At 47.5% G+C, this 15,441-nt stretch overlaps 1 protein-coding gene across 1 annotated transcript in view; it reads left to right on the top strand.

Moving 5' to 3' along the window:
- The first annotated feature begins 4,275 nt into the window (after positions 1-4,275).
- LOC134367165 (G-protein coupled receptor 143-like) overlaps positions 4,276-15,441 on the top strand; it is a 350,752-nt gene continuing 339,586 nt past the window's right edge. The window contains exons 1-3 of the mRNA XM_063083815.1: positions 4,276-4,282; positions 5,013-5,121; positions 6,142-6,237. Of these exons, the coding sequence (XP_062939885.1) occupies positions 4,276-4,282; positions 5,013-5,121; positions 6,142-6,237 (212 nt within the window). The remainder of the gene's footprint in view (positions 4,283-5,012; positions 5,122-6,141; positions 6,238-15,441) is intronic.

Here is a 15,441-nt window from a genome sequence, read left to right as displayed (position 1 = left end):
CCCGGTGAGAGCGCGCGGCACGTGGGGGTCCTGCTCCCTGTCGGGTGAGGTCGCACGGTCTGCTGGAGACGACATGTTCTTAAAGAGTGAAGGTGCTCGGCCCGCGGGGACGGACCTAGTCCGTGAAGCGTGAGGGCAACAAATCTTATACATGTCCTGGTGAGGGCACGTGGCCCACGTTGCGGACCTGCGCCTTTCAGAGTGAGGTCTCTAGGACTTACACGTAGGTGTCCAGGTGAGGTGTGCGTCCCTACCACGTAGGCACCTACTCAGTGCAGAAGCAGGGTGTGCTTCCCAAGGTAGATGAGCATAGTCCATTCGGATGGAGGACATACGGCCCGCGGGAGTCTCGTTCCCTGTGAAGTGAGATGATGCAACACTCGTGGGAATGTGGGCCAAGCATATGGTGTGAGGGCTAACAGCCCTTGGTATGACGTTCTCAGTGCGCCATAAGGGTAAAAGGCCAGCGCGGGGAACTGCTGCGCCGTCTTGAATGAGGGCATTCCACTTGCTTCTGGGACCTGCTCCGTCAGCGCTAAAGGCGCAGGACCCGCGTTGGTGAGATCAGGTGACCCTGGAGGGGGCATGCTCGGTGCAGGCGGGGTGAGGGTGCGCGGCCGGTTTGGAGACCTGCTTACTGCGTTGGGGGACTAGAGACTTTACCCGTGTCCCCTTGAGGCACGCGTCCCACTCTAGGGACCCGTCAATGGTTGAGTGAGGTCACGTGTCCCGCAGTGGAGTATCATGCACCATTTGGCTTCAGGGCGCACGGTCCGCGTGGGTCCTGCTCCCTGTAGGGTGAGGTCCCGCGGTCTGCTGGGGGTGAACGGCTCTTGAGGGGTGAGTGTGCGCGTCACCCGCGGAGGTCCTGCTTGCTGTGGGGTGATGTCCCGCAGTCCTCTGGGGTGAGCTGCTGATGAGGGATGACGATGATCGGCACGTGGGGGTCCTGCTCCCTGCGGGGTGAGGTCCCGAGGACGGCTTGAGGCAACATGTTCTTCAGGGGTGAGGGCGCCCGTCCCGCTGGGGTCTTGCTCCCTGTGGTTTGAGGTCCCACGATCTGTTGGGGACGACATATGCTTGAAGGGTGAAGGTGTTCGGCCCTCCGGGACGGACCTGGTCCTTGAAGTGTGAGGGCTCCAAATCTTATACATGTCCTGGTGAGGGCGCGCAGCCCACGGTGCGGAGCTGGGCCTTTCAGAGTGAGGTCTCTAGGCCTTATGGGTGTCCAGGTGAGGCGTGAAACCCACGGTATGGACACGCTCAGTGCAGAGGGAGGGCGCGCTTCCCGTGGTTGGCGAGCATACTCCATTTGGAGGGAGGGCATATGGCCCGTGGAGTCTCGTTCCTTGTGAAGTGAGATGATGCAACACTCGCGGGAACGTGGGCCAAGGTTACGGGGATGAGGGCTGACGGCCCATGGGGTGACGTTCTCAGTGCGCCGTAAGGGGAAAAGGCCAGCGTGGGGAACTGCGCCGTCTGGGGTTAGGACATTCTACTGGCTTCTGGGACCTGCTCCATGAGGGCTAAAGGCGAAGGACCCGCGTTGGTGAACTGCTCCTGCGTGGTGAGGGCATGCGGTCCGAGGCACAGCGGGGGACTTGTTCCTGTGGAGTGAGGGACCGTGGCCCACGGGGGTACTTCCTGCGTGCCGGGTCAGGGCTCGCGTCTTGCCAGTGTACATGCTTCGTGCGGATTGTGGTCTCTAGATCTTTCAGGTGTCGAGGTGACTGTGCGCGGCCTGCGGGGGGGACCTGCTCCTGCGTGGTGAGGTCACGTGATCCTTGCGGGGACAAGCCCCGTGCGTGCGGCTGGTTGGGAAACGTGCTTCGTGCTTTTGAAGACTACAGACTTTATCGGTGTCTGCTTGAAACGCACATTCCATGGTCGGGACCCGCTCAGTGTAGACTGAGGTCGCACGTCCCGAGGTGTGGGATCATGCTCCATTCGGATGCAGATCACAGGGCCCGCGGGGGTCCTGCTCCCTGTGGGGTGGGGGCCTGCGGTCCGCTGTCGGGGTCCTGCTCTTGAGGGGTGCGAGCGCGCGGTCCGCGGGAGTGGGGAGGTGGTGATGTGCCCCTGCCGTGTGATGGCGCGCGGCCCGCTGTGGGTACGTGCTCTATGAAGAGCGGGGCTCGCGTGTCGCCGGGCAGGGCATCAGCTTTGGGTGGTGGGAGGGCGCGCGGCCTTCGGGAGTTCCTGCTTTTTGTGGGATGAGGGCGCGGGTGCCAAGTCAGGGTGACCTGCTGCGTGTGGGGCGAGAGCTCCAAACCTTATCCGTGTCAGGGTGAGGGCGCACGCCTCGCAGAGGTCCTGCTCGGTGCGTAGTGAGGGCGCGCACCCCGCTGGGGGCCCTGCTTTGTGTGGGGTGAATGCTCCAGACTGTACTGGTGTCCCGGTTAGGGCTCTCAGTCGCGGCTTGGGCGGGACATCTGAGCACAGATAAAGGGGGTCATCCAGGAGTGCTTTTCTAGGGAATTCTGCAAATACGATGGTCGGTAAAATTCATGTCCCAGGGACGTCGGTTTTAAAAAGTCAGTTTATGGTGTTTGCTGTTGTTTGCTTACTCGGGAAACTTCAGTGCAGTTAAGCAAAATGCAAAAAATGTAATGGATCTGTACTTAACCCACCAGGTGGTGTGTGCGTGTGTGTATTCCTTTATGTTTTGCACCATATATTTTCTCGCGCGTGTTTTTAAACCTGAAACCTGAAATCCTTCCCCTGCCCCGGTTTTTCAGGTTTGGTTTTTACACCACAGGTGCGCAAGCTGCTGTCCAGGACCGAATCCGGCTCGCTGCTCATTTCCTATGGCCCATGAGCTAAGAGTGGGTGTACATCTTTAAATGTTTTTTAAAATCGAGAGAGGAATAGTATATGTTGCCATGTGACTGTCACATGATGTTTAATTGTCAGTGCCCATAAGTAAAGTTTATGGGAACGCAGCTATGCTGTGCGTTTGTGCGTTGTCTAGGGCTGCCTTTGCCCTGCAAATGCAAAGTTAAGTTCTGGTCAGACAAAGCCAGAAATATTTAATATCTGGCCCTTTACAGAACAAGTTTGCCAACATCTGCTTTAAATTATAGCATGGCACTTTTTCCAGACATCTAAGCTAGATTTTGCCATTTTGTTTAACTTTTTATGTTGGAAAATTTCCAGCATATGTAAATGTAGTAAATGATATATAAACGAATATAATAAATCCCCCTTACCCTTCATTCAGCTCATCTACACCCCCTCCTCACCCTCCTCACTGGATTAATTTGAAGCAAATCCCAGAATTTTTATCATTTCATCCCTACAGATTCCAGTGTACAGCTCTAGAAGACAAAGAGTCTTAAACATATATAACCTTAATATCATTATCACTTTAAAATGATTAAAACCAATTCTTTAATGTCATCAGTGTATGTTTAGTTGTATCATAAATGTTTTTGTTGTTTTTTGTTTTTGTTTTGTACAATAGATTTCTTTGAATCGGGGTCAAAATACTGTCCACACTGGCAATTGGGTGATAGGGGCTGACCATTTTGGAACCATGTATTTGCAGAATGTTTGTCCTTGAAGGCTGTTAGGTCTTTGCTAACTTCCCTCCGTACCCCACCTTGTGCAAGTTTCTGGGCACAGGGCTGTGTGTCTAGGGCCCAGCTGTTCTGTCCCCTTGCCCAGAGTGCCAAAAACGTGACTGAAGGTGCTCAAGAAACTTGACTTCAAATAAATGCTTTGCAACCTCAAGTTACTTTATCAGACTTGAGGAATAAGACAGGGAAGCAATATTTCCTTTTTATTAGGGGTAAAATCACTTGGGTGCAGGCTAATTCAATCAAAACTGCTTTTCTTCCTGATTCTGCTAAGTCGTTTTGGAAAAGCATCTTAATAGTAACTTAGTTTCTATAACTTGAATATCTGGAAGTAAAGGTGTACCCAGACATCTTTTGATGGTTAGTGAAATATTATGCGCACATCCTTTAGCCTTACAAAGGGTGGTGGATAGTGTTGTGGGCAAATGAGGAGAAAGCAGAAGTCAGAAGAAGGCTGGTGACCTGTCCCCTTACAGAAAAATAAGAAATACGATGCCTACCTCATGGGGCTTTTATTGAGCTCAAAGGAGTGCTATGTGCCAAAAATTATATACAGAAGAAAGGCATTATTTTTGTTAGCAGTGGCTTGATAATGAGAAATAGTATGTCTTAGTGTTCCCAGTTCTCCTTTAGTAGTGTATTACATAGTGTATGTTTAAACAAAGGGTATTGTATTACCTAATGAAAAAACCATAATATGTACCGTAAGTGTGTGCGCTGTTTTAAGTAGCATTAGATATTTGAGTCTAATAGCAAGGGAAACTCACAAATAATAAATGTTAAAAGCAAATTATTGAGAGCTAATTTGTGAAAATCTTAAATGTAGTTTTTTAAAAAAGAATGAAGGATCTATATATTTAAACTTCCAAACTGTGCTTTTTGAATAATTCGTTTTTATATGAGGTATAATTAACATGGACATTAAAATTGCAGCTGAGAAGTACAGATTGCTATTCACAAAATCACTTTGCAATGCCAAGCAAACAAACAAACAAACAAAAAATTAGGGACGAGATTGTAGCCAAAGATTGTTCAATTTGAAATCAGAGTGCCTGGGATTGCTTTGCTATCATAAGAGTTATTTTCTGAGTAACAGTCTTTTTTCTTTCTCTCTCTCTGCACACTCCAATATGTGTGGATTTTTCTTACTTCCTTCCATTCCCTTCTCGTCCCTTCCATCCTCTCCCCTCCCCTTCCCCTCTCTTCTTCCCTTCCTATCTATCATCTATCTTTATGTGTCATGTTTATCTTCTATCATATCTATCTAGCTTCCTCACTATCATATCTGTTGTCTATCTGTCTGTCTGTCTGTCTATCTATCTATCTAGATCTCTGTCTGTCCATCTATCTATCTGTTATCTGTACAAAGCAAAAAAAGTCAGCTTTAGATTTGAATTAGGATCAGACACCAAGCATCATTTAATTCTCACGTAGGTATCATAATCCGGTCTTCGGCGTGGTTAGGACTCCCAGATTTCGTAGAGAACATCTCCGATGTGAACGGAACAGACATCTGGCCTGCCACTTTCTGCGTGGGGAGTGCGGTAGGTGCGCCCACCTTTGTTCCCCTCTCCTCCCTACCTGCGTTCCTGTCACACTGCTGTCCTCAAAGGGCAGCCCCAGCAGCCCCTGGGCATCTGCTAGAAATGCAAAGGCTCAGGCCATGCCCCAGACCTACTGATCAGGAACTCTGGCTGGAGCTCAGCCAGGTCTGTGTTTTAATAAACCCTCCAGGGGATGCTGATGCACACGCAAGTGTGGCTTCTCCACCCTCAGCCCTGGAAGCACAAATGTGCGCCCTTACCCTACTTACCCTAAACGGAGCCACAAGCACACAAAAACATTATCAATTAAGTGAAGGAAATATATTGAAATATATATAATGGTAACATATAAACATTTTATGTTTAACTTACATCTCACAAACATTTTATATTCAAACATATTATGTTACATATAATAATAACATATACTAAACATATTCATGGTTTATAAACCATGAAATAAATAAATATGTATAATACACATGCACACATTATGCTCTGTTCACCAAGTGGATGCTCAAGGGAGTGATGTAAAGCTTACCCAGGTGGTGCTGATTCTCTGTCCTGTAGCAGAATTGCCCGCTTCCTTCCTTCCCTTCCATGGCCTCCTGATGAAGCACCTGTCTCAGCCCACAACGGCAAGGCTTAGTGATCTTCCAACACCCTGAGCCCCCTTCCATCCCCTTCTGCTTGGAAGGACTTTCTGAGCCTTTTCTGCCTGTACTCATTCATTCCCAGAGAAAAAGCTTCTACTTCCGAGCCCCTAGAACCCTCATGCCAGTTTAAACTGCACTTCTTGGAGCCTTGTCTACTGTGCCTGCAAGTGTGCCAGAAAGTGGGTTTGTCAGTCAGGTCTAGCTGAGCAGACAGAGGACAGAGGCCACAGCCGGCCCTCAGTTCCAGAGACCGCGTCCACATGTGTGCCAGGAGCCTTCCTGTGTTGCCTGTCATCTCACGGATGGGCTGGACATCTCATGCCTATCTGCGGAAGCTTTGATGCTGGGCTCTTCCTGCTTGCACATGTGGATCCAGCTGTTGTACAGCGCCTGCTTCTGGTGGCTGTTCTGCTACGCAGTGGATGCCTACCTGGTGATATGGAGATCGGCAGGACTGAGGTATGTGCTGCCAAAATGAGCAGGGATTTCTGCCCTAGTTCCATCTCATGAGGGAAGTGTGGAGCTACCACCGAGCATTTGCAAGTGTTTTGCAGTAGGGCAGGTGCCCTCAGTCAAACTATCATCTGGCCCCTCCACCCAGAAACATCTGTGACAGCTCATTTGTGTCAGAGGCCAAAGGCAGATTCAAAATATTGAGGAGTTCAAAACCTGGAAAATAAGTAATTCAAGAAATTAAATATTTGGAACTGAAGAAATACTAAAAAAGGATTGGTGCGAATATAAGCAATTTTTGATTGTATACAAAGGTCAGAGGAAAAACATTCTTCTGAGAATATATTGACACTTTATGCTAAACACGGAATTGAGACCCTGGAGTTGCAGGTGGCTATCTGGAGGGGATCACACAGTGGCTTGTAAGTTGGGCACTGGTGGCTTTGAATTCCTGCCCAAGTGCTCGGTAGCTGTGTGACTGTTGGCAAATTGCTTAACCTCTCTGGACTTCTGTTTTCTCAGCTGTTAAATGGTACCCACCTCCTAAGGCCACTGGCAGGAGCAAGTAAACGCAGTGAAATGTGTACATGGACAGTGTCTGGCACGTAGTAGGCTCTCCGTAGGTGTCGCTGTTACTGTAGCTGGGATGTGAATGTGTGTTGAGGAAAGAGCAACACACAAGAGAACTTGTGTGACAGACGAGGTGGACGCAGAAGGGCAGGGCGAGCATCCAGGTCTTCTGGCTCCAAGTCCAGGAAGCATTTGTCCCCCACCAAGTTCATGGTCTGCTTGAATCAGGTCCCCTTTGGATGGAGCCCCTGCGTGCTTTCTATCAACAATTTTATAAAGTTCACACGTTAAAAAGTGTAAAATCCAGCAGTTTTTAGTATATTCACACTGTTATGCAACCATCACCATCATTTAGTTTTATGATGTTCTAAACATCCCCAGAAGAATCACTGTGCCAGTTACCAGTCACTCACCATTCTACCATCCTTCCAGCCTCTGGCAACCCCAAATCTACTTTCTGTCTCCCCGGATTTGCGTGTTCTGGACATTTCCTTTAAATTGAATCATAAAATATGTGACCTTGTGTGTGTGGCTTTTTAAACAGCATAGTATTTTCAAGGTTTATCCATGTTGTAGCAAGTGTCAGTACTTTATTCCTACTATGATCTGAATATTTGTGTCCCCCCAAATTTGTATGTTGAAATGGTGTTAGGAGGTAGGGCTTTTGGGGAGGTGATTAGATCAGGAAGGTGGAGTCCTTGTGAATGTGGTTAGTGCTTTTGTAAACGAGAACCCAGAGAGTAGTCTTGTCCCTTCCAGTGTGTGAGGAGACAGAAAGTGTCATCTGTGATCCAGAAGGGGGCCCTCACCAGACACTGAATCTGCCAGCACCTTGATCTTGTACCTCCAGCCTCCAGAACTGTGATAAATATAACATCTGTTGTTTATAAGCCACCCAGTTTGTGGTATTTTGTTACAGCAGCCCAAATAGGCTAAGACAATTCCTTTTTATTGCTGAATAACATTCCGGTGTATGAATATGCTATATTTTGTTTTTTCATTTATCAGTTGATGAGCATTTAGGGTGTTTCCATTGTGCTTAATATTAGGAATAATGCTTCAATGAACATTTGTATACTAGTGTTTGTGTGAACATGTTTTCATCATATACTCCTGGGTATACACCTGGGAGTGGAGTTGCTGAACCACATGGTAACTCTAGGTATAATCTTGTAAGAAACTGCTAAACTGCCTTCCAAAGTGACTGCACCATTTTGCCAGCAGTGTATGAGAGTTCCAGTTTCTCCCCAGCCTCGCTAACACTTCTTATCTGTTCATTTGTTTTAATTTTAGCTGTCCTAGAGTGCGTGAGGTGGTAACTCATTGTGGTTTTGATTTCAGCATGTGGCTAATAACGTTGATCATCTTTTTGTGTGCTTGCTGGCCATTTGCATACCTTCTTGTAGAAATGTCTATTCAACTGCTTTGCCCATTTTTAAATTGGATTATTTGTCTTTTTATTATGGAGTTGTAAGAGTCCATTATATATTCTAGATACAAGTACCTTATTAGATATGTGATCTGCAAAGTTTTTCTCCCATTCTGTATGTTGTTTTTCCACTTACTTCGTGGTATGTTTTGAAGCACAAGAGCTTTTCATTTTCATGAAGTCCAATTTAAAATTGTTTTTCTTTGGTTTATTATGCTCTTGCGGTCGTATTTAAGAAACCATTGCCTAACCCAAGGTCACAAAGATTTATACCTATGTTTTCTTATGGTTCAAACACTTCCATTCAGTCTGCATTAGTCCATTTCTGCTACTTATAACAAAATACACAGAACTGGGCAATTTATAAAGAACACGAAATTTATTGCTTACAGTTTCTGAGCCTGGGACATCCAAAGTCCAGGGAACACATCTGGTGAGGATCTTGGTGGTGACTTCAGTGACGTGGGTATCACGTTGTGAAATAGCAGAGCAGAGAGAACAAGAGACCAACTTCCTCATTCTCTCTCCTTTTAAAGCCCTCAGAATCACACCTCTGACCACCATTACTAATCCATTCACTACTGCACGGTTCTACAATCTAATCACCTCTTCAAGGCCCCACCTTACAATTACCATAATAGGACTTCCTACTGCTTAACGGTCACAGTGGGGGTCAAGTTTCTAATACATGAAACTTGGGGGACACATTTCAAGCTTCAGTGAATTTTGGGGGGACATAATTCAATGCACTACAAAGTCTATTTAGGTCCATTTTGAGTTAATTTTTGTGTACAAGTGAGGAATGGGTCCATCTTTATTGTTTGCATATGGATATCGCTTTGTTCCAGCACCACTTGTTGGATAAATTCACTCTTAAAACAAATATCAGTAAACAAATAGAGATTATATGCAGATTGTAGAATATATTGGGTAGTCTAGATACAGCCTTCTTCTAAAACCATTGATGTCCCTTAGATGTGTCACATCATCATTATCTTTGATCTCTCTGGCCTGTGGTTTAGTGCTTACTTCATTTTTTATGCTTTTTCCTTCCTTTTTTTTTTTTTTTAAACTTATCTACCAAACTCTTACACATCTGTATGGAACACAGATATGCCTGGCTGTGAAAATCCTCCAGAGAAGATGGTCAAAGCCAAAGGCAGCCAACCAGGTGGATCAGTGAGGATTCTTTTTGGCTGCATAAAATACATAAAATAATAGTGTCTTAAACATGATAGAACTTCTCTTTCATGCTAAAGGAGCCCAGAGGTGGGCAATCCAGGGTTCTTCTGATGGACATCAGAAACTCAGGCTTCTTTTACCACCCTGCTCCACCAGCCTATTGTTTGACTTCCATCCTCAAGGTGTCATGGCCCAGTATATCTGCTGGTGCCCCAGCCATCACACCTGCATTCCAAGCAGCAAGAAGGAGGAAGAGGGTGATACAGAAAGGGCCCATTTCCCCTGAGCCAGTTTTAAGCAGCATCACTGGAAGTTTCACACAACGCTACTTACATATTCTTGGCCAGAACTTAGTTTCGTGGTGCTATGATCTGAATGTCCCCTCCAAAGTTCATGTGGAACTTAATCCTCAATATGGCATTTGAGAGGTGGGGCCTTTAAAAGGTGATTGGATTGTGAGGACTGTGCCCACATGCCTGGGTTCATTCATTCATGGAGTAATGGGTTAATAGTTTAATGGGTTGTCAGGAAGTAGACTGGGGGCTTCATAAGGAGAGTGAGTGAGCATGTTAGATGCGCTCTTGCCATGTGATTTCCTGCATTGCCATGGACTCTGTAGAGAGTTCCCACCCAGGAGAAGGTCCTCACCAGATATGCCCCCTGGACTTGGACTTCCCAGCCTCCAAACTGTAAGAAATACATTTCATTTCTTTATAAATTACCATGTTTCAGGTATTTTGTTATCAGCAACAGAAAACAGACTAGTACATGTGGTCACACTTAGCTGCTGGAAGAGGTAGGAAGCATAGTCTGCTAGCCAAGCATGTCACTGCTCTGTGTGACAAGTTAGTAAAGATAAAGGAGAGAATGGCTTTGGGTAGGCAACTAGCAGCATGGGAAGGCCTTGTTCCTGCAGCCTATGCAATGGTGTGTCTCCAGCCATTCCCTCAATCAGATTTGGAGGGATCAGAGCAACGACAAAATTAGAGGTCTCATAGACCACCAGTTATGGAGATAAGAAGAGCCTTGGAGTGCTGGCAGCAGCTGGAAGAAGTGCATTACTCCTGTTGTCATAGGAGGATGCATTACTTCACCGTCACCCATGGTGGGGATGCAAGGGAGATGGGGCCAGATGGGACAGGGTGGGCACTGTCTGTACCCAGAGGACAGACGAGCCCTGAGAGACCAGGAGAGGCAATCAGGAAGCCCTCCTCACACCCAGGAGAGTGTTTGCAAATACATTTTGCAGCTCAGTGTTCAGGTAGGCAGGATGCTGGGTGCCAGAGACTAAAGGATACTGGGCAGAGCCTCGCTTCTGAGGACCCACCATCATGCAGAAGGTGCACATTCAAGGTGAGACATCCAGACATCTTGCCTCCGAGGGGCAAGAGCAAGGGCAGTTTTCCAGTACTAGGATGACTGTCTGTTGCGAGTGAGGTAGGCTCTCCCATCAAAGAGGAACACGCTACACAGCAGAGAAACAAGACAGCTGCTCAGTGGCTGTGCAGACCAAGTCCTCACCCCTACCTGGTGGAAGTTGTACTTCCTGGAGCCTGGGTGTGCGGTCTCCAAGAGGATCCCCCTGGATGGTTTGAGCCACAGCTGAGAGTGTGGGATCAGAAGCCTCCGTAGCTTCTCTGTAGGAGCCAGCTTGCCTGGGGTGGGGTTCATTCTGCAGGTGGCTGTTGAGAGACCGCAGCTGGTGGGGACAGTAGTGTCCTGCTGTATTCCAGGGTAGGGGCTGCAATTTGAAAGTATGTCTGGATTAAACTCTGGACTCTCTTCTAGTCTGGTTCTGGATGGGTAAGTGGCTGTCAGAAGGAGCAATCTTGTAATTCTTGATTTTGGTCTTGATGTCTTCTGCCATGGTGCTGACACCTCAAGATGCTCTTGAAGCACTTGAAACTCAGTGCTGGATGCCTAAGATATTGGTGTGGCTACCGCTACATAACTGGGCCGCACCTGAGCCCTATCCTGCATGCCTGTTTGGGGGCAGGGAACCATTGACCGGGCTTTGGTGAGCTCCAGCCCCAGACTTGCCTGGTCTCACGCCTGCCCGCTGTCCCACCTCAGCCCACAATTGTCGTGCAGCCCAAGGGTAGGGTCTGGAATGAGAGACTGTGCACTCTTAGTGCTCCAGCCCTTTGCTGAAAGCCACTCCACTGGGTATCTGCGCCTCCTGGGCAGGACCCCGCATTGCTCAGACACACCCGACATGCTCCCAGCCCCAGGAAGGCCAAGGAAGGGCTCCTCCTGGCACTGCTTCCAATGTGGGATGCAAAATATGTTGCAGTCGGTCCCTTATGGCCGCCCAGACAGCTAGCTACAAAATATTTCTCCTTTTGAAGCTCATTCCCCTGTGTGCAATTCCGTGTCTCTTCCCTCTCATCTCATTATAGAGGGGCATCCTATCCCACTCAGATCCCTGACTGCTCCCTTTGTCTACACAGCTTATCTTTCTGAGTTAAAATCCCAATGAGATGGGGGTCACGCTACTTTCCAGGAGTCTGGTGGAATTAGGAATGAAGGCCGGCACGTCTGATGGAGCCCTAGCCCCCCGGGGTCCCATCAGACAGAAGAGGCCAAGCGAAGGCGGTGCTGGACCAGTCAGTCAGCTCTGCCTGTGCTGCGCTCCCTCTTCCCAGCTGCTTGTGCAAGGCGGTGCCTCAGATCCTGTGGGGAAACAGGGTGGGGTGTACTGAAGCACAAAGAGGAGTGATACGGACTGTCCAGGAATGTTAACTATGCAGGGAATGGGGACTGGGGAGGTGGGGAAGGAAGAAAGGGAACCCCTGCTCTCGTGGATGATCTAATAACCACTGGTCTCTCGAGTCTGGACTCCTTCCTGTTTGCACTGAGCATTCAGATGGTTGCACTTGCATGTTAGGTAGAGGTGGCTTTGGGAAGTAGTGGGGATAGGAGCTCCTTACTTATCAGGTGAAGCCAGCACTGATGTGGCCTTAGGTCTCCCTGGGGGATGCAGGGCCCAAGGACAGGGCCCCTGGTTCATGTCCTTCTTCTGCGAAGCCCCAGATTTAGGGCAAGTTTAGCTCCAGACCCAACTGAATTCACTTCCATGTCAGAGATTCAGGCGGTAAACAGAGACCAGACAAAACCAAGAATCTTCCCTTTTCTTCCCTTTCTGTCATCTCCCCCAAAACTTGGAGTCACAGCCACTGGCTGATTTCTTCCCAAAGCTACCTCCCCACTTTCTTACTGAATTTTTCTTCAGATTCTGTTTTGTTTTGTTTTTTTTTGGTGGTTGGCAGGTGCAGGCATCTGAACCCTTGACCTTGGTGTTACAAGGCTGTGCTCTAACCAACTGAGCCAGCCACCCAGCCTTCATATTCTGTGTTTTGTAAACTTTAAGACTGTTCTTTATTGCAGTACTTTTTTTGAAAAAATGATGAGTCTTCCAGTGCATTCTCAATATACTTAGACAAAAGCCAACACCATCCTGTGACCCACAGGGACCTCACCACAAGTCCTCCCTCTATCCTCCTTCATTCATTCTCCCTGCTCCAGCCACACCATGCTCCCAGCTTCTAGAACCTGCCCCCATTCCTTGGCTGTGGCCCCTTCCTCTGTCTTCGAAGCCAGCAATGCTGGGTCAAGTCTTCACACTTCCATTCTCTCTCGTTCTGTGCAGTTGGTAAAGCCTCTCTGCTTTTGTGGACTCATCAGGTGACATTGGGCCCACACGAATAATCCAGGTTGATCTCTTCATCTCAAAAATACTTAACTTCATCACATCTGCAAAGTCTCTTTTGCCATGTAACAGAACATATTCACAGGCTCTGGAGATGAGGACGTGGACGTCTTTGGGGGCCCTTATTGGGGCTATCCGAAGTGTTTGGCCACTTTCACTTATAAACATCAGCTCACCTCTTAGATTAATCACAGCTCTGAACTTGATTTCATGTAAAATCTTCTTCACCTAAGCCAGGGCTTCTGTGGCTGCCCCCTCCCCAGCCAGAGGGGCAAGGACATTGCTTCTTATATGTCACCCTCTCAAGATTGTCACCCCATGAGAGCAGGGCTTTGTGTTGCTCTTAGTGTTTCCGGTGCCTACAGCAGGCAGAAACTTTGCTCAGTAAACACTCAGCCAGTGGACATTGAGTGAGATTCATCACTCTGACACAACTCTATGTTATTCTTTTGATTGAGATATAATTCATATACCATAACATTCACCCTTTAGAATGGAAGATTCAGTGCTGTCTACTGCATTCACAAAATATATTTACTAGTATAACTACTAACCCTAGAACATTTCCACAACCCCAGAACCCATTACCAGTCACTCTCCATCACCCCATACCCTATCCCCTGGCAACCACTAATCTACTTTCTGTCTCTATGCATTTGCCTCTTCTGGACATTTCATATAAATGGAATCATGTGATATGTGGTTTTCTCCATCTGGCTTCTTTCACTCAGCATGATGTTTTGAGGTCCATTCACATTGTTGCGTATGTCAATGCTTCATTCCTTTGAACTCAGCATTACCTTTGCACATACCTGAAGGCTGTGCGTATAGGTTAAGAGTGTAGGAAGACTCTCCTATCATTGGCCCCTCTTCTCTAAATAATATACAGCCAAATGAAGTTCCTAGAGTGACCATACTGATGGTCCAGCAAATATTTCCAACCTTCCTGAGCACAAGATGACCCCATTGCTGGGGTCTCCTTAACTGTCTTCAAACTTCCTGTCTTCCTTCCTGTCCTGGAACTTCCTGTTCTAATACTTCGTGTCCTCACAATTCCTGTCCTCGAACTTCCTGTCCTTGAACTTCCTGTCATACTTCCTCTCCTTCAACTGATCTCACACTTCATGTCTGCAAACTCCCAATCCTCAAACTTCGTGTCCCCACACTTCCTGTCCTTGAACTTCCTGTCTCATACTTCCTGTCTTCGAACTTCCTGTCCTTGAACTTCCTATCTCATATTTCTGGTAGTCCAACTGTCCTCACACTAACTGTCCTTGAACTTCCTGTCCTCAAACTGTCCTCACATTTCCTGTCTTTGCACTTCCTGTCTCATATTTCCTGTCCTCAAACTTTGCCTCACACTCCCTGTCCTCCTACATTCTGTCCTCAAATTTCCTGTCCTTACTGTCCTCAAACTCAATGGCCAGCCTCATATCATAAGTAATAGAAAGCAGTGGGGGCCTGTTAGTCCGTTTTTTTGTGGCTATAACAGAATACCCGAGACTGGGTGATTTATAAAGAACTGGGGTTTATTTGGCTTATGATTCTGGGACAGCTGCATCTGTCATGGGCCTCAGGCTCCTTCTAGACATGGCTGAAAGTAGCAGGCAGCTGGTGGGTACAAGCAGATCACATGGCAAGAGGAAGCAAGAGAGAGAGAGAGGAGGTGCCAGGGTCTTTTTAAGCAACGAGCTTTCATGGGAACTAATAGAGTGAGAACTCACTCATTAATCCCCCCTGCCCCAGGGAGAGCATTAATCCATTCATGAGGGATCCACCCCATGACTCAAACAGCTCCCAACACTGCCACATTGGAGTCAGATTTCCATGTGAGTTTTGGTGGGGGCAAGACATCCAAACTATCATTCTGCCCCTGGCCCCCTAAAACTCATGTCACTGTCACATACAAATACAATTATTCCATCCCAGCAGTCCCAAAAGTCTTAGCTTGTTCCAGCACCAACTTCGAAGTCCAAAGTCTCATCTGAGACCAAAGGCAAAACTTCCAGCCATGAATGTGTAAAAATCAAAACCAAATTTATCTACTTCCAAGATACAATAGTGGAACAGACACTGGCTACACATTCCCATTTCAAAAGGGAGGACTAGGCCAGAAGAAAGGAGAAACAGGCCCCAAACAAGCCCAAAGCACATCAGGATAGACATTAAGTCTTAAAGCTCCAAAATAATCTTCTTTGACTCCAAGTCCTGCATCTTGGGCACAATGGAGCATCTGGGCCCCCAAAGCACTGGGCAGCCACACTCCCAGTGCTGTGCAAGGCATAGCCCATTGAGCTGCACTGGTGCCTGCAGCTTTTCA

This window comes from Cynocephalus volans, chromosome X (genome assembly GCF_027409185.1).
Source record: "Cynocephalus volans isolate mCynVol1 chromosome X, mCynVol1.pri, whole genome shotgun sequence".
Lineage (NCBI taxonomy): Eukaryota > Metazoa > Chordata > Mammalia > Dermoptera > Cynocephalidae > Cynocephalus > Cynocephalus volans.
Note: the sequence above shows the minus strand (reverse complement) of the source record. Positions and strands in the feature narration are given on the sequence as shown.